A 21,371-nucleotide genomic window follows, 5' to 3' on the forward strand; every position below is an offset into this window, starting at 1 on the left:
GATGCCTTCGGCTGGCGGAAGCGTTTTGGGGATGGATCCCTAGATCCCTGCCCCAACTTGTCTGGGTGGGACCGTTTCAAGCCTGCCCCCTGCTCTAAGGCAGGAGGGCTCATCTCCACCGTCTCACGGGGCGTGGCACCAGAGCCACTCCCCTCCACCGTCTCATGGGGCGCGGCACCAAAGCCACTCCCCTCCACCATCACCTCGGGGTCAGCGGTGGCAGGCCCGCCTTTCTCCATCCACCGATCCCCGGTCGGCACGCCATGCGAAGCGGTGGACTCTCCGGCCTCCATCGACCTCACCGATTCACTTCCCTCCATGTGGAACAGGAAGGGTCCCTGCACGGATGGGTGGGCACTTGTCAGTGTGTCCTCGTCCTCCAGGACGCCCCAATCCATGCCGATGGCTACCTCATCGTCATCGTCATCGTCGTTGTCGTCATCATCACTGCTCACGTCCTCTCCCCGATCTCGTGCTTCCTACTTCAGTCATTTCTTCTTCTTCATCTGCTCCCTTGCATTCTTGTCCCGCTCGGCCGTGAGTCGATTCGTCGCCACCACAGCCTTGTCCTTTGGCAGCGGAACCGGACTATCTTTGAAGACTAGCCCCCTTGGCTGGTTCCAACATCACAAAAGTGAGTATAAAAAAATGGAGATTTAGGAAAATGAAAGAGCACGGGAGGAGAAGGCTTACGAATTCAAAGAACCTAGGTTCCAGCCGCATTGGGGGATGTCCAGGCACTGAATACACAATGTCGAGGACGCCACCTGTGGAATCCTTCGTCAGCTCTGTCGCCTCCTTAATGCGCTGCGCCACTTCCGAGAAAGGGAGCGCCTCGTCAATAAGCATCGTCCCATCGAACGACATCCCGGGCATCATCCGATGCAGGGGAAGCGCACGCACCATCAGCGGAGCCACCCTCCTCGCATGATAGGCGCTGATAATCCCCGCCCCCTTTATGCCCCGTTCCTTCAAGACTTGGAGGGCAGAAAGAAGGTCAGAAAGGTGTTTCTTATCTTTGAACTAGACGCCCCAAGCCCACGACTCCGGAGCCTCTTCAATAAGGCACCCGGTGTACCTTGGTAGGGTGGCACTCACATCATCCCTGACATAAAACCACTGCGAGTGCCATCCCTTGTTAGAAGTCGCCAGACGCATGAACGGGTAACCCCTCGACCGAGTATGGCGCAGATGAACACTGGCGCATCCCATCGGCATGCTCACATCCTTCCCCCCAATCTTCCTCTTTGACAAACTGACGATAAAGAAATACCGCCACAGATCAAAATGGGGATCGATCCCCAGGAAACCTTCACACAGGGCAATAAACACCACCATATGTTGAACCCTATTGGGAGTAAGATGCTGCAGCTCCACCTCATAATAATCCAACAGCCCCCGAAGGAATCTATGCGTGGGTACCACAAATCCCCGCTCATGGAAGATGGCGAAAGATACGACATACCCTTCGGGCGGCGCCGGCTCACCCTTGTCGCCAGGTAGCAGCCACTCCTAGACGGCGGACAATGGACGGAGAAGGCCACGGTGGACGAGGCCCTCCAAACGCCGAGAGGTGATGCTAGATCTGCCCCACAACTCCATTAAAGTGATTGGGGAGAAGGTGGGCGCAAGCTCGATGGTGGCTACAAGGCAGGCGCAAGCTTGACGGCGGCTGCAACACGGACGCAAGCCGGTCAACGGTGGCGGTGCGGGCGCAGGAGGCTAGGGCGATTGGCGGTGGATGTTTCAGACGCAAAGGCAAGGGAGCAAAATACGGAACCTTAGGGGCAAACCCTGTGGTTTTATAGGGGCGACGGACGTGAGAAGGGCAACCATCTGCCTCGATCTCCGGGCCTGCCACGCGCACCGCCGCGTCACGTCATGGGACACGCGCCCGCAGTCCCTATCCTCTCCCACCAAAAATCACGATGGACGGTTCTCCTTCCCCAGGCGAATCCAGACTCTCTACCCACCTGGGAAACGCAGGGCATGAAGACTTTTTCCTCTTTGGCCCACCTAGGGCCCAGAAGCTCGGTGGCCGACCCAACTGAGGATGGGTCCGCGAACAAGATGAAATCAAGGACGCAAGTATTACCGGGATCTCGGTCCACGGTCAAGCCCCTGTTAGGTCATCCCTGAATGAGATCCCCGCGAACGGGATACCACGACCCCCTCGAAAAAATATCTAGTTGACGAAAAACTAAGTCCTTCAGCCTTACCCGCGAAGGGTCCGATACAACCCCCCGGGTGACCCTACTCGAATCACCCGAGGGCTCGGGGGCTACACCCATCGGGTGCGCTCGCGCGCACCTTTTGGCAAAGTAACTCCGACAAAAGTGAGAACATCCCCCAGGCGATTCTATCCAAATCACCCGGAGGCTCAGGGGCTACTGTCGGGGACCTAATACTAGGGTACCTCAGTAGGTGGAACCAATAACCATCGAACGTTAAAAACTTCAGGATGGACAAGGGCGCCGCTATGTTCCTTGCTCGAATGACAGAAGTTTGGTTCCATCTCGCCCAACGCCTTTAGGCTAGCCCCGCCCCACCAGAGGGCTAAGGGCTAGTCTCTGCCTCCGCCCAATGCCTTTGGGTCAGCCTTGCCTCGCTCGAGGGTTAAGGGCTGGCCTCCGATCCGCCTCACACCTTCAGGATAGCTCCGCCTCGCCTGAGGGTTGAGGGATAGACTCCACCTTGCCCGACCCTCGGGGGGTGGGCTCAGTCACACCCAAGGGATAAGGACTGGACTCTGTCTCGCCCGACGACCGAGGACGAACCTCGCCCCGTTTGATATCCAAAGACTAGTTTCGTCTTACCTGATAACTTCTCCTTCATTCCCTGATGATCATGGGCACAGAGTAAGACAAGACATTCGGGTCAACCGTGGCTTCAAGGACCATACCCTGCGCCCCAGCAGGAAAGGTACTGCCAGGGAACGACTAAATGGGTGCTTTAGACCCTTTCGGGCGCCATAGAGCCCAAAAGGTATTGCAGGAGTGTGCTCCTCGCCCTGTAGAGTTGTAGGCGCCGCCTTCAGCTCTGGGACACGGAACCCGACGAAGATATACGACAACCACAACACTCCAAAAAAAGGTTTGCGATCTCCACGAAGGACGGACTTGCCGTCACCACGTTATGGACCCAAGGGAGCGGCGCCCGCTTCCTGACCCCTTGGGTCCACCAAATGAAAGGACCTTGCCCACAGCGCTACTCCGGACCTCGACCCCGCGTCCCTCCGACAGAGACTCATAGGAGCCAGAAGGCGTGCGGAGCAAGGCTGGGCAAGGTTCATAAGTCAAAACCACCGTACTGCAGCCCATATCCTGTGCAGGGCAGTATTCTGCAAACATCCTGACATTCTACAGGGGCGTCAACAGTGTTGTAGGCGCTTATCATCCTTCGCACTCATCAGAATGAGAAACCAGGCTAGGTAGACGTGCTTATCATCCTTCGCACTCATCAGAATGAGAAACCAGGCTAGGCAGACATGAGCCACAAGACTAGGTAGAGTACGCATTCTAAGCCCTCACCCTTGTAAAGCCAGCCTCTTCATCTATAAAAGGGGATGTGCTTCCTCCAAATAGGGAGACCGAAAAAAACAACACGAGACACACATACAGTCAAGTTGCTACCAAGCTCTTGGCCTTCTTTCGACCCTTCCATCAGAGACTTGGGACCTGTCTCTCTCTCGATCGTTTGTATCCCCTACTACGAACCATTCACGGTGCTAATAATACGAGCAGCAACAAACTGGACGTAGGGATATTCAGCCCGAACCAGTATAAATCTTGTGTCCTTTAGCGCACCATCCGAGCCTAACGCGCATTACTACAAATTTACTTGCCAGTGCTTGTACGAAACACCGACACTTACAATCCTAATGGTTCTGTGCATAACTGGGACTATAAACCTGATGTTGCTAGATTTGAGTTATGTCGCTTGATTGCTAGGCTTGATATGCCATTAGGTATTGGTGAGACAGAGACCTAGGAAGAGTATATTGTTCATACTCATAACCCCAGGTTTATTAAGGTATCTAGACAGACTACCACTAGAGATCTTAGCATGTTGTTTACTGAACATCGTAATATTCTTAAGAACTCTGTGTTCTCTGTTGCTTCCTTTGTTGCTCTGACATCAGACATTTGGTCTGGTAATGCTAAGGAGGACTATATTAGTGTTGTGGCTCATTATGTGAATGCTGATTGGGAGTTATAGAAAAAGGTAATTGGTCTTCGGTTGATTGAGGTGAAACACACTGGTGAAAATATTGTTGAAAGAGTTGCTTGTGTGGTTTAGGAATTTGGTTTGATTGACAAGGTTTTTTCTGTAACTCTAGACAATGCTTCTTCTAATCAAATCCTACATACCTTAATAAGCATAAGTATAGTCTTGTGCATCAACGTTGTGCTTGTTATATCATTAATTTGATTGTAAAATCTGGTTTAAAGAGATTCCAACCTTACACAGAGGAGTTTAAAACTGCTATTAACTTTTTAAATTCTTCTAATCAAAGAATTGCTATGTTCAAAAACTACTGCACTACTCAGGGTGTTAGACTAGAAAGTTTGACTTAGATATGGATGTTAGATGAAATGCTACATACCTTATGCTTAAACACTTGCATCTATATAAGAATGTTTTTTCTGTGTTCATTAATGTCAATTATGTGTCAACATTGTTAACTACAAGGCATTAGTATATTGTTGAAAAGATATTGGAGTTCTAGAAAAATTTTTATGAATCAACAGTTGTTCTTTCTGGTGTTTACTATCCAACTAGTCCACTTATTCTACACCATCTGTTAGACATTGCTTCTCATTTGCATGCAAGTGAAAAAAAACAGAATTTAATAGCTATTGTATATCCTATGAAACTTAAATTCCTTAAATACTGACAGGATATACCTCTGTTATATTCATTTGCATTCATTCTTGATCTAGAGCTAAGTTAAGAGGTTTATTTAATGTTCTTCAAATACTTAAAGAGAACACTGGTTGTGACTACAGTTCTTATTATGTTAATGTAAATACTGAAATTTACAAGTTGTTTAACAAATATCAGAGAAAGTTTGGTGCAGCTAGGTCTCAAAGGGTTGCACAGCCTGCAAGCTATACAGGTAAAAAAAACAGGCATGGGGAAGAATTTTGGACGCCCTAGATCATCTGGTGTTGTTGGTCCTTCCCTACCTTTGCCTCCACTCCATCTCTATCTGCTTCTGCTGCTGCTTGTGAGCTCTCAACTTATCTGGACTGTGATTTACTTCTCTAGTGGCGTGACCACAAACTAATTTTTTCAGTACTTTCTATAATGGCTAGAGATTTAATGTCATTTTCTGTTTCTACTGTATCTTCATAATCATGTTTCAGCTTGTCAGGAGGGGTAATTGAAGAGGGCGATGATGCTTGTTGCATGAAACTATGGAGATGCTGACTTGCATAAAGAATTAGGAGTTAGGAAAAAAAAGGTTGCAACATGCTGTTGACAACCAAAAGTTGGAAGACTCCTTTGAGAATCTCTATCTTGATGAAGTTGCATCTGGGGATGCTTCTGCTAGTACATCTGGGGCTGGCACATCGGCATGTGCATCTGTGGCTTCTACTGGTACTTAGTGTCTGTGTGAGACTTGAGAGCTGTGAGAGTGTGAGACTTGAGACTTAAGAGTGATCCATTATCTGTATCTGAGACATTTAAACAATGATGGAAGACTTAATTAAGAGCTGTACTGCACTCTTTTTTTCTTTATAGGGTTTCTCACAAGGATGGGTTTTACCTAGAAAGATTTTTAATAAGCCAGCATTGCATAAACAGCTCATTTATCTTAATTGTCTTGTCTGCTTTGGTGCTTTTGGTTAAAAGTTATAACTTAGAATCTGTGATAAGTTTGGAATGTTATATTTGTGATTATGAATGAGTTTGGCTAATGGCTTGTGAATGAGTGTGAATGAATATATGCAACTATGAAAATTGAGAAGAGTGTGATGGGAGCAATATTTTAAGGTGTGCTAAGGTTATCGGGCCGTGAGCTGGCACGACACGGTGATTTGGCCGTGCTTAGCGGGCCGACGCTTGGACCAAAGGCCAGGCACGAGACCCGTGGAGGCACGGCGTGCCGTGCCGGCTTGACACCTGTGGGCCGTGCCCGTGTCATGCTGGACCGACCGATCCTGTTCGTTTGAACTTATTAACCGACTTATTAGCTTACAGTATTTTTCTCTCATAATAAAACAGCTTCAGTCGGCTGATGAACCGGCTTTAATACAGCCGAACAAACCTGGCAGTCCCAGGCTCCCAACTGCAGCTTGGTGAGTGGTGACCTCGCGTTTGGTGCGAGTGTACGGGTCAATGCTGCGGACGAGCGCGGCCACACGGAACCGTCGCCGGGCCGATACAGATCTAGCTGGGGACGTCTGCTCAGGCCTCGGGTCGACCACTGGCGTCGCTGTCGCTCGGTCGCTGCGCTCCCTGTTTCTCGATGCGACCGAACTGTGTCGTCGTGCGCCGCCGAGGGACCGTGACTTGACGACGGACAGCTGATCTTTTTTGAATCAGGCCTTACTGGCCAAGTGGTTGTATAAGCTTCATTGCGGATGAAAAGAAGTCTCTGTGAGCGGAGCTAAAAAGGAAGTTCAAGCTCAAGAAATCCTCTTAATAGGGATTGGGCAAGCAAGTTGTTTGTTTATTTGATCTTACCCAGTTGTGAGACGGGACGAGAAGTCAACCAAGTACATGTGTGTTCATAGTGTCTCCGGCACCTTCCTCCTAGCTGAGTATGGATGCTGAACTGGAGTGTGGGGCCAGTGCGTGGTAGATGGAACTCCTATTTACCGCTTTACCGCATTTCTTCTTGCACTTCCAAGGGAGATACAGCGTTCGAACAACGACGAATTACGACGTGTGCCGCGACAAGGCCACCACCTAATTTACAGGCCCGTTCGGCTTGTTGAATTTTGGCTAAAACTGATTGAAAAATATTGTTCTTGTTGTATTGTTGCGAGAGAAAAACGTTGTTCTTGTTGAAAAAAGAAGCCAAACAAACCGGATATGGGGTAAGCCGAACGGGGCCTACTGGAGACTTGGTTGCCAGATGCCTTGCCAATTGGCAAGTGCTACCGACGATGAGGATTCTCAGAAGCTTGGATCCAAGACTGTTATGAATTTGTTCAGTTGTGAACTCAAACTCTTCACACATACTAGGACCAAAGCACATGTCTAATTGGTAGTTTATCACCGGTATTATCTCAGAATATAGCTACGCAAGTTTTTGCTCTTCTTAGTTATTTGTGCCCAGCTAATGGACAAATAACTAGCATTGACTTAACTAATTTTTTTAGCCCACTAGTTAACCTTGCTATCTGGATCACCAAGGATTTTTTTTTGAGAGAGAACTAGAGGGGCCTTGGCCCCTAGAGGGATTTTATTGAAATAGTAAAAACAACATAAGGATTACAACACACCATGCAGCCAACAGGAATGACCATCAGGGAACAAAAAAAAGAAACGAAGAAAATTAAACAAGTTCTCTGTACTAGAGCGACGACATTTCCTATTGTACAGTCGCCTGAAATCTGTCTCTGTTTCAGGCGATGCCTCCACCGTTGGATGGAGTTTGCGGTCTGTGCGCTTTGGGTACGATCTTTCTTATCGGGTCCGGGCACCGGAGGCCGCATCCGCTACTACCCAACGGACCGAGAACCCAATTTGGAGACTGTTCGTATTCCTCGATCCTCGCGCATAAAAAGGTATCGTGCTTTCTGGAGCTCGTCGCGGTGGCGATTGTTCTGCCCCTCTCCGTGGTTCTCCCCGTCGAGGCTCGTCGGTGTCCCCTCCTCGACGATTCGGAGGCTCGCTGCTCCGCCATAGCGTCGAGGCTCGTCGGCGTCTCCTCCTCGGCGATTCGGAGGCTCGCTGCTCCGCCATAGCTTGATGTCAGCAGGTACCTTCTTACGCTGCGCTCTCTTTCCCTGATTCGAGCTCTGTTTTTTTTGGGTCATCTGTGTTTATGGTTCAGTAGATCTATGCTTTGATTGCATCTTTGATGTATTTGTGGTTCGATTTCATGGAGGATGAGTCTGCTTGCTTTCACCTCACCTGGACGGGCGTTGTCTCGCCGAGGATGAGTCTGCTTGTGTCGTCGCTTCAGCGGCAGCCGACGAGCGACCGGGCGGAAGCAAGGTGGGGTGGGGATGATGTCAGGCGAGGTGGATGAGGGGTGATTTGCGCTTATTTAGCCCCTTAATTTTGCGCTTGTTTGATTTTGTTATGGGTTTTTAGAAGTCCCCTGCTCGAGGGGTAGTAGGATAGGCGCCAGGGCAGCTGCAGCTTGCCTCCATGCTGGGTCTGGTTCGATTTGCGGCTGGGATCGAGGGGGAGCTAGGATTTGTTTGATTTTTAATTTTTTTAGTCGCCCTGAAGGAGCCTGACAATTGTGAAGATGCTTGCATTGCTGGTAGAAGATTGGATCCAGGTGAAGTATAGGGGATCCAGCAGATCCGGAGGAGCATTGCAATATGGTATCGATTTGCATATGCTGGTACATGATGTGGTGTCGATTTGCTTGATTGGTAAAATCTTCTAGCGTCAGGAGGTCATAGGGTTAGAGATTGGTGGTGTTTATGTTTGTTGTGTTGGGTTGAGCGAGCTAGCTACGGCCCGTGCTGTGCGCCATGGTGTAGCAGCCTGAGCATTAGGGCGATTTGTTATTGTTCTTTGTGTGCAATGGTTTTTATGGTCAGCAATGGTGCTTGCTTTTTTTTTTGCTTGGTATGGTTGTTCAATGGTTTATTTGATCTATAGTTGAAGAGAGGACTATACCACAACATATTGAAAAATCGAAAAGGGCTATTCTCTACCTGAATGTGCTGCTTACTGATCTATTATTGGTTTATCCTTAACAAAATGCTCTGCAATATAGATTATCATCATATAAGTAGTAAATTGCACACGTAAATTACTGCAATTATGGTGTTTAACATATGTAATATCCAGTCTTTTAACTGTGTGTTCCATTCTTTTTTGTTCATTTCAGATTCAGATACTAGTTCTGATTTACAGTGAGTTATTTGATAACTTGATTAGTTTTAATTTTTTTTGTATGGTACTGAGCTTCCATCAGAGTACGGTTCTCTATTGAATATATGCTATTGCTATTGATAATGCTATGATATGATTTCAGATTTAGATACAATGTATGCTATATATGCTATTGCTAATGCTATGATATGATTTCGATCCTCCATGCATGTGCAGATGTGCTCGCTGATTCACATGATTAAATAGGACTGCCATTTAGTAGTTTTTGTTTATTTGGTTCTGTCAGATACGTTAAATAGGACTGAATTGATTTTTGTTTGTGTCTGCATGAGCTCACATGCATGGTTTATTTTAGAAATTTGTTTAAGCTCCCACAACTTACTGCATGTTTTGGAGTTTTATGGGTCCTGGTATTTCAGTCAGTCGTTGTGGACCCTCTTGACATAGGTGATACACATGTGGCACCTGATTTTGTGTGCCTTTGTTATGTAATTTTGATAACTGAATTATGTGTTGTACTATACTATTGTACTATCTGCATATTAATAACAAACCATGAGAGTGCTATGCATTCCGCATTTCAGGACTGAATTTCCTTTGCACAATATATGCAAATTGTATAGGGTGAGCAATACTGTCCACAAGCAGCATGTCAAGCATCTAGGTGTTCTGGTCAAAATCATGCTCCTGTTCTAGTAATTTCCTTCTTTATATAGAAGTCCTTGTACTAGTAATTTTAGCTTCTTATGCACTTGACATGCTAGGCCCTGACCCCTCATCTGTAGAGAGCATTGCTAAATTTCAATTCGATTGGTTTTTTACTGCAGCTAGCAATGAGATCATTAACCATTTTTTTGTTATGTAGCCATGGATGATGATGAGTTTCTTTCTGATGGTGAGTCTACAAATGGTGAGGGTGAGGATGATCTTCCTAACAACTCAGAAGAGGAAACCTCTAATCCTTTCAATGATGGCGAGGTACTAAGTTCATTTTGAATTTGTTTTTGTGTGTGCACTTGTGTATTATAATAATTTGATATATGATATATCTTGTTGCCTTTTTTAGGATCCAAATCCTGAAGATGATAATATTGATACTAGTGAAATGCTGAAAACTTTGAAGCATGTTCAAAAAGCCGTTTGTGGAGTATGTTGTGAAACCTTTGTCTGTTAATATCTGATATATTGTGTTGTGGTTGTTTTAGTTTTGTATTACTCCTGTAGTAGTAGTAGTTTAGGGTCCATGCTAGTTTTATTGTTCCTGTATATACTGCATGATTATTATACTATAGATGATTGAGTGATACTGGTGGCATTGGTCCTTGCCTATTTTTCTTTTCTGTTCTTGAATGCTTGATGTCATCATGCACTTTTGTTCTTGTATAGTGCTATTTGCATTTGAACTGTACCTGATATTTTTGTTTCTATTATGTCTTCTCAGTTTGCTAAGTTTGTTGAGAAGAAAGGGAAAGCAAGGGGTTCAGGTGTCCAGACTAGAAAGGTAAATTCAGTAGCATTACGATTGAGCGGATGCATGATGAGCATGATATTTTAGGAAATAGGTTTTGTTCAAAAAACATAGCCAACTAATGAAGTTTTTTGCTAAATTTGTCACCATGTTTAGTGATTCTAGTATCCTAACCAGATTTTTTTTGTTGCATTGTTTTACAGAGTATCAGAACAGTTAGAGGTAGAGGTAAAGGGAAATTGAGTGGCGCTGCAGGTACATCAGAGAGACCAGGAAGTAGGTTTAATAGCAAGTACTTTGGAGAAAAGATAATAGCAAAGTTGGATGAGCGCAAAAAGAAAATTATCAGGCATCATGGCTTTGGAATTTTACTGGAGTACGATGGTTGCTCAGCACCCAGAGGATTTGTGCAATGGATAGCAGATCAAGTAGATGTGAGTTGCTGTGACATAGTAGTTGGAGGGAAAGTGATTCCATTGGATCCATTATCAGTCTATCTCTTTTTAGGGCTTCCAAATGATGGTGAAGATATTAAGGAAAATTATACTGAGTCTATGAAGAGCAATTTCCTTTCAGCAATCAAAGAGCCCTCTTTGCCCACGATCAAGACATTTGGGGACAAGTTGGTAGGAGGCACGTTATCTGATGATGACGTGCTTCGATACTTCATGGTTGTAGCCTTGTCTACATTTCTTTGTGCTAATTCTAGTACTTATCCGAGCCCGCAGTATCTAGGTTTATTGATTGATGTATCTAAGGTGAAAGAATGGAATTGGTCAAAGTTCATCTATGATTGGATGTTTTCTTCCATTACAAACTATAGAAAGAAGCATCGGAGTACAATTGGTGGTTGCAGATACTTTCTAGCTGTAAGTGTGCCTATATTTGTATTTTTTTCCTTTATTCAGTTGTCCATTTTTTGGTTATGCAGCATGTTTTAGTGATGCCTTTGAAATCATATGTAGGGTTATTATCTTGATTATATCAACTTTGGAGTACGTAATCAGCTGCCCCTAGATCTGCCAAGAATCCATTGTTGAAAGGGCTCGATGATCAAGACCTTTGCTTCATATGATCGTGTGTTTGGTGAGATTTATGGAAAGCGACCGGTGAGTAGTGAACCTAAAAATTCATATTTGTAGTTGTGATGTTGTGTATCCATGAGCTTTATTGATGTATCATGTATCCTTGCTGCATGAGTTTAGATCTTTCTGGAGTTGTATAAATATTTCTTAGTCTTAGTGCCCTAAGGCTCTTCTGATTCTTACTGTCAGCAAAATGTTGACCTTGTGCTTTCTTAGAAAAAATTCTCTTCTGATTCTGCTAACACAACTTTTCATCTATTTATTGTGGTTTTGCTTGCCCAATATACATTGGTGTTGTATTGTCTAGTATGAAAAAAATCTACCAAAAATCTTGAGTGTTGATCTTAGGTTGCTTACTTGATCAAAGGCATTTATTGCAATCACCAATAATATAAATTACAAGTTACGACCATTGTAATTTTAGTTATAAGCATGTGCAATATGCATGTTAAATCTATGCAAGTGTCATTCTTGTATTAAGTTCATAGCTCAAGATTGTGATTTCTGTAGCGATGTTGTTGGTCTGACTGTGATTAATTTCAGAGGCTGCCTGTTTAGTTTTTAGAACCAGTGGCTATCTATTTAGTTGCAGGCAGTGTTTCATTTTGTCCTGTGCAGTATTTATTAAGTTTTAGAAGTGATTTATCTGCTGTGTGATATCTCAAAACTTTCTACATCTAATAGCCCCTAGTTCTCTATGAAGTTTGTGTGGCTGCCCATGCCTTGTTAACATTCTGTTATTGGGTTTTTGTTGACTTCTAATGCACATCTAGAGTTGTATTAGCTGTATGGGTTTTTTGAGATCACTGGTTGAGTTGATTTTATGTAGGTGAAATCCATCGATGACACATGCTATGCTGAAGAGTATCTACCGGAAGAGGCTTGTGCTCTTTTTAGGAGAACTTTGGATAGACGTTGTGATTTCATCAGGACAAATGTATGTGTCTTTGTGCAATCCTTTGATTTGATCATTTCATTACTCTTGTATAATGAAATTTACATGATTCATATGTTACTATTAACTTGGCATTACAGGACATGGATAACATGTGCAATATTTTTGAAAACCACCATACAAGACTAGGCTTTAGGAGCCTGGGCACACTTGTTGCTAAGATGTTTATGTATATGCATAGGACTCATGTAATTAATTATGGTGGTGATGCTTCTGATGAGGCTGAGGGTTCTGCTGCTAGAGTGCGCCCTCCAAGACATGATGATGGTGATGATGGAGTTGTTGATGGTATCCGTGCTGAATATGAAGCTCCTCTTCCTTCTCCAGCACATCATAATGGTGATGATGATGCTGTCTGTGCTAAATATGAAGCCCCACTGCCTTCTCCAGGACATTTTGTTGTGCAAGATGATGTCTTTGATGCAGGAATGGCTAGTGATACAAGTAAAACAGCTGTGAAAGAAGTGGATGGTGCTGCTACTGCTGCAAATAATACCATTATTGAAGATGTGCATCCTACAGTTGCTGCTCCTACTAAAACAAATGAAGAAGAATGCTCTATGACTGATAAAATTGAATCTGATGGATTATACGATGGATCTGGTGGTGAGAATTGTCGTGCTTCTCAGTCAACTGAAATTATTCCTTCCAAAGACTCATCAGCTGAAGGTACATGGAATGTTGTGTAACATTTATTTCTGCATTTAGTTGATTTGTTTGTATGTGTGTTCATAATCTTATGATTATTTTCAGGTTCAGCTATAAGTAAAAGGAAGAGGAAAAGATGCGCATCACAATATTCGAGCGCCAATAGTGTAGCGTCTAGGACTCGACTCTCTCAACGTCTTGGCAAGTCCCCTCTGAGTCACATAAAAGATCATAATGCTGAGGTGAATGTTCATATTTCTCATTTTATTTGTCTTCACTTGTTTATTTTCTAAATTGTTGGGTCACTTTTGTCTTTTTAGGCAACTGTGCCGGATCAAACTAGAAATGGATGTAACAAGGATAATACTGTAGTTATTGAGGAAGACCAAGTGTTAACTACTAATGTTGCAACTAAACGTCAAAAGCTCCATCTAAAAGTGAGTTTTGCATTATTTGGTTCTTGTTTTTATATGCTTTTGTAGCTGTTCTGCTATTCCATGATCAGATAGGCATAGGTTCCAGCATATTTTTGCTGTTAGTAATATACACTACTAGGTATTGATGTAGTAAATGAAATACCCTACTGAATAGACTTGTTTCATTCTATTCTCTATTGTTTAGAAAGGCAAAGCAACTAGTGCATATACTGCTTCCCCCTTGGTTCCTACTGTTCATGAAGGCGAGACAACTAATGCGGCCGCTGCTATGCCCTTGGTTGGTACAGTTGAGAGGGCCCCAGGTTTGTCCCACTGATGAAAAAAAATGCTTTACGAAATCTAAGATATATGAATTGGGTTCATGTTTGAGCATGGTCTCTATGTAGGACAAACAGGAGAAGCACCGAGTCTAAGGAATGCTATTGGTTCTCTGAGTGGTCTTGGTCCTTTTGGAGTGGAGAATGCTCAAGCTGGTTCTAGAGCTGACTTGGATGAAAATGCAGTTTCTGCTCAAGATCTTAATGGTTAGTCCCTATTTTTTATGTTGCATTCTCTTTATCAGTAAATTGCACCTTTGTAATTCTACAATTGTAGTATTTGAATTCTGCAATATGACTTTTTTTATTTCATTTAAGTTCCAGCCTTCTTTATTGTCTTATTTTTTTTTTGCTGGAAAAGCACCTGTCAAGGAACCTTGTCTGAAGACGAAGATTCCATTCTTTCGTAGCCCTAGTGTACCTTCGTTCAGAATGTTTGAAGAACTAGATGACTTAGGAAATTATGTTGCAGATCCTAACTTGAGGCGCCCTATTGGTACTACTTGTGATACATCTTGTCCTCTTGATAGAGCGTTGTCTATTGTACATGTCCTCTTCCATCTTGTTTATTCTTCCCATGCTAAGTCATTATATATTATGTATATGAAATTTTATTTATTCTTTGTTGCTGTAGTTGAGTAGAGTTTCTACTTCAGGTCAGAATGTTGGTGCTAATATGTCCCATGGAGGTGTCCCTGGAAATGTATGTTGTTTTGTTTCTATAGATGCCAAGTAGTTTTTGATGTACAAGGAATGTTTTCCCACCTGATTTAGTTTCATTTTTTCATAGGTTGAAACCAAAAGCAACTTGAACTTGAAATCTACGTCTGCATCTAAAGAATGGGTTTTTGTTGATAAGCTGACGTCTCCTAGAGGTGGTAATGTGAGCAATGAGGAGACCATTGGCACTGGAAATGCTGGGACTAAGATAAATGGGAATGTTGAAAATGTAATCCTCCCTATTGCATTATATCGATTTTGTATTCTGATGTAACTTTTGATCTCTCTGGTCTTATTTCTGTATTTATTATTGTTTTAGGACGTTATCCGTATGGAGTCTTTACCTTTAACTGAATATTCTGAGATCGAAGAAGATCCAAGTCAACCTGTTCCTCTTGCTGCAGTCAGTCCTTATGGAGATCCTATAAAAATTGTAATTAGGCGTACCTAATCTTATCATTCTGGAAAGTTTGTGGTGGGAGATAATGTGATGGTGCCTGCTTCCTTCTGCTTTATCTTTTTTGGAGACATTGTAGTAGAAGGGGAAGTAGTTAGTACAATGCTACATGGTAGCAGTTGGGGCTGCTTTCGGATCATGTAATAGCTTATATATATTTGGAGTAAATGCCCCCTTCTTTTTTCTTTGATAGTGTATCGTATTGTGTTTGTGTGATTTTTTGTGATGCATTTTTAGGATATATTGAAATTATTAGATCCTTGCTCTAACACTATCAGTTTTTCCATTTTTTCGAACAATTTTATGTGTTCGTTGTTGTATGTTTTGTAGACACCTATTCAATCACGTCTTCCATCCCATCGTGAAAAGTCTATGGTTGGTGTGCCTTGCTTGTCTGCAAAGTCTATTGGCGGCTATGGATTTGTATTGAACTCTGAGTCGTCCAGTGAAGTTGTTTGGCAGTCTTCGAGTTCAAAGGTTGCTATTCATCGTCCTAGACGGCTTGCGAAGCCCAGCATGTACAAGATCAGCCCTTTTATCATCCCTCAATCCAAGATTAGTGTGTCCAAACTTGAATCTGATGTGTATGAAGCTGTTTTGAAGATGGGAGAAAGCAGCGAACACTTGAAGTAAGTTTGAAATTTACACAATTTTCCCATTCTTAGCCTTCTGCAGCACCGTGTGTTAATACTTGTACCAATTCACTGTGAATTGTTTTGTTTTTGTGTTTGCAGTCTAAAAGTGGTGGATTATGGGTTTGTTGTTGTCTTGTTGAGTGCACTTTCATCTTCTCTTCGGCCTGGCGGAAAGGTCAACCATTTTGTAGTGAACGCATTTTGCAAGCTGCTGTTCCTTAGAAAACACCCCAGGGATTCTAGAAAGCATTACTTCTTCTCTAAAGTTGGGGTTAGTAGTCGTTGATGTATTCTTTGTAAACTATATGTTTGCACTATATGGAAATAATATCGGTCAATTTGTTATTGTAGGATTATCTTATTGGAAATCATGGTCGTGATGATGAGAAGGAGAAGGAGCTATTTGAGACTGCTGTGAGATGCTTTAAGGGTGCTCATCGTGCCAGGCCTTTAACATCCAGTGACTATGTGCGTAACATATCTTCTCTATTGTTTGAAAAAGAGTACTAGCATAAATGTTGTGTTCTAGTCCTACTATGTGATGTTACTAATAATCACAATGTTTGTTATTTTGTCAGCTCTATTTTCCAATACTCTTCCATGATCGGTGGTATGTTGTTGTACTGTATTTTAGCCTGAGATGGTGTATAATCTTGGATTCATGCACAATGTGCTTTGGAGTAGACTCAGCTTTCCACAAAGCTGTGAAAGATGAATTTGTAAGTATCAGTTTGTATTTGTATATGCACCATTTGTCTATTTTCAGTATTGCAGTGGCAGTTTTTTCCCATTATTTTCAGTTCTACAGTAGTTTACTATATCCTTCATCGAAACAAATATTATTTTGCATGGTGTAGTCATTTTCTTTTTGCCTGATTTGTAGCTAGAAAACTTGGCCACCGTCTGGAAACAAGTTGTTAATATCGACTATGGCTTACATGCATTCCATGTCTTCTTTGGAACTGTACCCCAGCAATCTGATAAGTATGTGATTGAAATGTAGTCCTTTGATTTATATAGATCATGTGGATTTTGTTTGTGCTTATAGTCCCATTGTTTCCTATTTTTCCCTTTTTCCCTTTTTCTTTTTCTTTTTTCAGCATAATCAATGATAGTGGTGTGTATGCTATAAAGAATCTAGAGCATTTTGAAGTCCATCTGAATATGTTGGAGAAGTACACCGAAGATGATATTAGTCAACTTCGCATCAAACTTGTTAATGACATGGTTTTCAATGAATACAATAGTGCATATGGTGGTACATGCAAAGTGAAGGAGGTAATATTAGTTCCAACGTCACTTTGTTTATTATAACTTCACGTTTTTTAATCTGATTGTTTGTTTCTATTTTTTTCTTTCTCAGGTCTCTGGCAATTTGAATCAGGGAGCATTATTTGAGGCTTGTCTCTAGATCTTGCGTTTAGGTCAATATAGGGTGTAGTTTCTTGCTATGAGTGCATGCCACTTTGTAAAGAAGTAGCTAGTTTGGTGAGAGCATTTGATGCTAAAATGGTTGTAAATTTTAATATACATTGAAGAGGCTAAAGTAAACAAGATGATAATATTCTGTTGGATTGCTGATGTTAACTCTTTTGTACCCATTATTATAGTTTTATGGTTTTGTCTATAAGTGTTTTTTGTTGTGTACTACTAACCTTTTATAGGGAAGACAAGGAGAAGTTTGAGGGTTGTGCATGTTCCTCTTGTCTTCTTGTTTATACATAGTTCAATTGGGTCTTGTGTTATATTATTATGAATTTGATTTTGTTCTTATAGACCAAGATGTTGAAGTATGACTTTTGTGCATGGATACTAGAAGCACCATGAGGGTACGCGGTCAGTTAAAGTCCAACTAGCATCTTATTGAGATCCTTTGTCCTCAGTACCATGGCAACATGTGAGTTTTGCATTTTTTAAATTTAGTCTGTGTAGCACTTGCTTTTTAACTCATTGATAGTTGTTGAATTGATCATATGATGACAATATGAGTCGCCTTGTTATATGTTTCTTGTGATTTCTTTGTTATTTGTGATTGTGCTTACCCTCACCTAGTTTGTATCCTTGTCCTTCCATAGAAAGAAATTGTCCTTTGTGATTTGTGCTAACACACCTTGTCTTATGTTTGTTGTGTTTTGTGTCAGTCCACACCAAGTTTTTATCCTTGTCCTTCCATAGAAAGAAATTGTCCTTTGTGCTCTGTCCTATATGATCTGTGTTTGTGTTAGATGAAGGTTTGTGGAGGTAGGCCAAGATGTGGTGGCTGTTCCATCTTTGTTTTTGTTGAATGATTTCACAGGAGGTTCGATGGCCTCATCAACAATTGTTTTGTGTTTTTCTTGATCTAGAATGAATTCATCATTTAGTTGTCTGTCCTGTTCTGTATATTCTGTGCAACCATTTCTTGCATATTGATTATGTATTGTGATTTGACTACATTGTCTTATTTGTTGGGTTTGTCTGTACAGGAAGATGGGAAGGCCACCTAGCTCCAATTCTGCCGATATCAGGAGTGAGAGGCCACCTGAGCAAGTTAGATCAGAACATGCCATTGCTCAAGCAGAGGGTCGCCTTTCTTGATATTGCTAGGATTTGTGAACTCTTTGTGTGAGTGATTGAAATATTTATGTGTTGATAATTTTAGTTGTGAAGCGTGATGGTAATTTTCATAACAAGGATGACTCAAAAGTTGTTATTTTTTTGTAGCTTGCAACAAAAAAGAAAAATGATAATCCAATTGAAACCATGGATGAAGCATATGGCAGGTATGTATGTCTGCACCAAGTTCTCTTAGCAGTAGCAGTAGCTGTAGGACACTGCATATGTAAACCAAACAACTTAAATATTCAGTTATGTAATTGCAGTTTGATGTAATATAAATTGCCAGTGTAGGGCACTGCAATTTTAGTTATGAGCACGTGCAATCCATGTTTTATCAAGTTGCGGCCTAGTAGTCTCTTCCAGTAGCCTCAGATAGATACATTTCATTGTAGGTCTAAAGATATAATAGTACTGAATTTACAATTGCTCTATTACTAATAAATTACATAAATTATTTGGCCACTGTAGTTGCAGCTATTAGCATTCCATCTCTTGTTTTTGGTTTTCTCAATTCTTGACTTTCCCCTTCTTTGCTTTGCTTGCTGCACTTGCACTGCTACTATTTATTGGTGTTGTCAACATCTCCTGCATGATAATATCAACAACATTAGATGAATATACATATGAAGAAGTGACATCTGTTGTTGTAGTGCTAACATTTACTTTTTGCCTATGTTTCTCTGTGTTACCTGATTTCCTTTTCTTTGTTTTTTTAGGCATAGGAGGAAGATGCTTTTTTTGGCATGTCTTGATGTTATGCCCTCCTTCACGACAGTGTGTACAGGTAAAGTTGCTTTTTGCTTTGCTTCTGATGTCCTCAACTATTCCTATTTGCCTGGTCACTTTCTTGGGCCTTCCTCTTTTCTGAGCATTATTAGGGTCTTGCAAAAGCATTGTATCACTTTCTTGAGCTGATTCTGTTTGAGGTAGTCTGACTGCATCATTAGCATCTTGCAAAACATTAGTACCACTTTGTTGAACAGATTGTGATTGTTGCAGTCTGACTTCATCTGCTGGTTCATTGAGTTTTCTTTGCATTCGCTCGGCTTCTTCTAGAACATAGTTGAATGTTTCCATTGTTCTTGATCCATCTGAAGCAATATTGCTCAACTTGTTTGACAATATGTTGTGCCTCAATGGCCTGCTCTTCTCAATCTCTATTTCTGGTACAGTATTCTGCCTTGTCAACTGTTTCCTCTCTTTAGCCCTCCATCTTTCAATGAAATAACTGTCATCTAGCTGAGATATATTTAGGTTTGTGAGCACCTTGATGATATGGCAGCATATTATACCATCTTTTTCAAATTTGCAACATAGACATCTGTAGTTTTTCTGTGTCAAGTCTACTGTCACAATGTATCTCCTTGTTCTGAACTCAAACTGCCTATGGTACTCTGATTTTAACACTGCATAAACTTGATCTTTCTGGAGTTCTTGAGCCTCATATTTTGTTGCCAATATGAGCTCCTTTTGAAACTTGAAGAATATCTTTCTGTTGTACAGCCTTGCAGCCTGCCTTTCGAACTCATATGTCATACTCAACCAAGGCATTGATCTGGTTTCAAAGTCCTGTTCTGCTTGATTCTTTTCTGTTGTATCTGAAATTCTTTGGAACTCATTCATAAATCTCATAATACTATACCTTGGTGTGACATCCAGTTTGAATAATGCATTTGTGCCTTCACTTCTCGCTGTAGAGTTGATGAAAGGGAAGAAATGCTTCTTGAAGTAACATGGAACAAAATTTTCCCTATTAAACCACATGTCATCAAGGTATCTGAAGCCACCGACATCATATGTTTGTGGTAACTTCTTGTACAAGTACTCAAACTCTGTTTCGGTCAATGAGTTCCTAAGAATGTCAAAGAGATCGTCATGCAGGTTCTTGTTCCTTTCTAATGAAAATATCCTGCCACCTTTCTCCTGAGCTTTCTTCATAATGTGGAAGAAGCAGTTTCGATGAATAGTGTCCGGTAGAACGTTTCTGATAGCAGCCTTCATTGCTAGGTCCTGGTCAGTGATTATAGTTTTAGGGTGCTTTCCTCCCATACAAGTCAGCATTGTCTAAAACAACCACTCAAAAGTTTCTGTAGTTTCATCCATTATGAAAGCGCAGCCAAACAGGCAATTGTCCCCATGACCTGTAATACCAACAATTGGTGCAAACTTGAGAGAGTACTTGTTCATGTTGTAGGTTGTATCAAAACTGATGCAATCTCCAAATTCCTCATAGTACCTTCTGCTTGTACCATTGGACCAGAAAATGTTTTTCACTTTGTTGTTTTCATCTATGGAAAACTTGTAGAAGAACATTAGGTCCTCAGCCTGTTTCTTAGAGAACTAGTCATACACTTGCTGCATGTCATTATCCGATGTTGCCTTATTTATCTTTGTCTTCTCGTTGCTGATATGTTTCTTGTTGTATGGAGTGACATCGCCTCTTATATAAGATAGGACTGCCATAATCTTCCTATCTGGTAGGTTCACTTTGTTGAATGTTGCAATAAGTTCCTTCTCCATTTCAGTCATCCTAATATGTGAAAATAGTTTATTTTTCTGATCCTTGCTTGCAAACGCATGATTATGCTCAAGATTCAACCTGGTTATTGTCCATTCTCCATTCTGTAGTGTGACAACAAGTTCAGCGGGGCACTCGGTTGGTACAAGCGTACTTGTTTTCCTTTTGTTTGGCACAGGATTAGGTGTTGGCGGTGTAGCAGAAATCTTCTTTTTATTATTTCTTGCGCTTTGGACTCCAGAAACAGAAATCTTCCTTTTGTTGTTTCTTGTGCTTCGTACTCCTAAAACATCAGTGCTATCATCCTCCTTTCTCTTACCAGACAAGTTACACTTGTATGTGACCCTTGTTACCTGGCCATAGTTGTGATCTTTCTTGTCTTGGCATTTGTATGTGTGCCATTTGACCAATGAAAACCCGACTATAAATGCGTAGTCATTGTAGAAACTGTACGCATCTTCTGTTGTTTTGAATTTCATGCCTAGCTGTGGAACATGCCT

At 42.0% G+C, this 21,371-nt stretch overlaps 3 protein-coding genes across 3 annotated transcripts; 2 read left to right on the top strand and 1 right to left on the bottom strand.

Annotated features, from left to right (window-relative positions):
• Positions 1 to 13,537: 13,537 nt before the first annotated feature.
• Positions 13,538 to 14,679, top strand: LOC136455284 (uncharacterized). Its single transcript, XM_066455379.1, has 5 exons — positions 13,538 to 13,626; positions 13,811 to 13,928; positions 14,013 to 14,150; positions 14,305 to 14,486; positions 14,578 to 14,679. Exons 2-5 carry the CDS (start codon positions 13,895 to 13,897, stop codon positions 14,677 to 14,679), a joined length of 456 nt encoding a protein of 151 aa, XP_066311476.1. The 5' UTR covers positions 13,538 to 13,626; positions 13,811 to 13,894.
• Positions 14,680 to 15,492: 813 nt separating this feature from the next.
• LOC136455285 (uncharacterized) lies at positions 15,493 to 16,265 on the top strand. Its single transcript, XM_066455380.1, has 3 exons — positions 15,493 to 15,749; positions 15,855 to 16,026; positions 16,107 to 16,265. The coding sequence occupies exons 1-3, from the start codon at positions 15,493 to 15,495 to the stop codon at positions 16,263 to 16,265; spliced, it is 588 nt and encodes a 195-aa protein (XP_066311477.1).
• Positions 16,266 to 18,824: 2,559 nt separating this feature from the next.
• LOC136453438 (protein FAR1-RELATED SEQUENCE 5-like) lies at positions 18,825 to 20,481 on the bottom strand. The gene is made up of 2 exons (XM_066454009.1): positions 19,043 to 20,481; positions 18,825 to 18,938 (listed from the first exon to the last, which is right to left on the bottom strand). Exons 1-2 carry the CDS (start codon positions 20,412 to 20,414, stop codon positions 18,913 to 18,915), a joined length of 1,398 nt encoding a protein of 465 aa, XP_066310106.1. The 5' UTR covers positions 20,415 to 20,481; the 3' UTR covers positions 18,825 to 18,912.
• Between the last annotated feature and the right edge of the window lie 890 nt (positions 20,482 to 21,371).

This window comes from Miscanthus floridulus, chromosome 5, assembly GCF_019320115.1.
Source record: "Miscanthus floridulus cultivar M001 chromosome 5, ASM1932011v1, whole genome shotgun sequence".
Taxonomy (NCBI): domain Eukaryota; kingdom Viridiplantae; phylum Streptophyta; class Magnoliopsida; order Poales; family Poaceae; genus Miscanthus; species Miscanthus floridulus.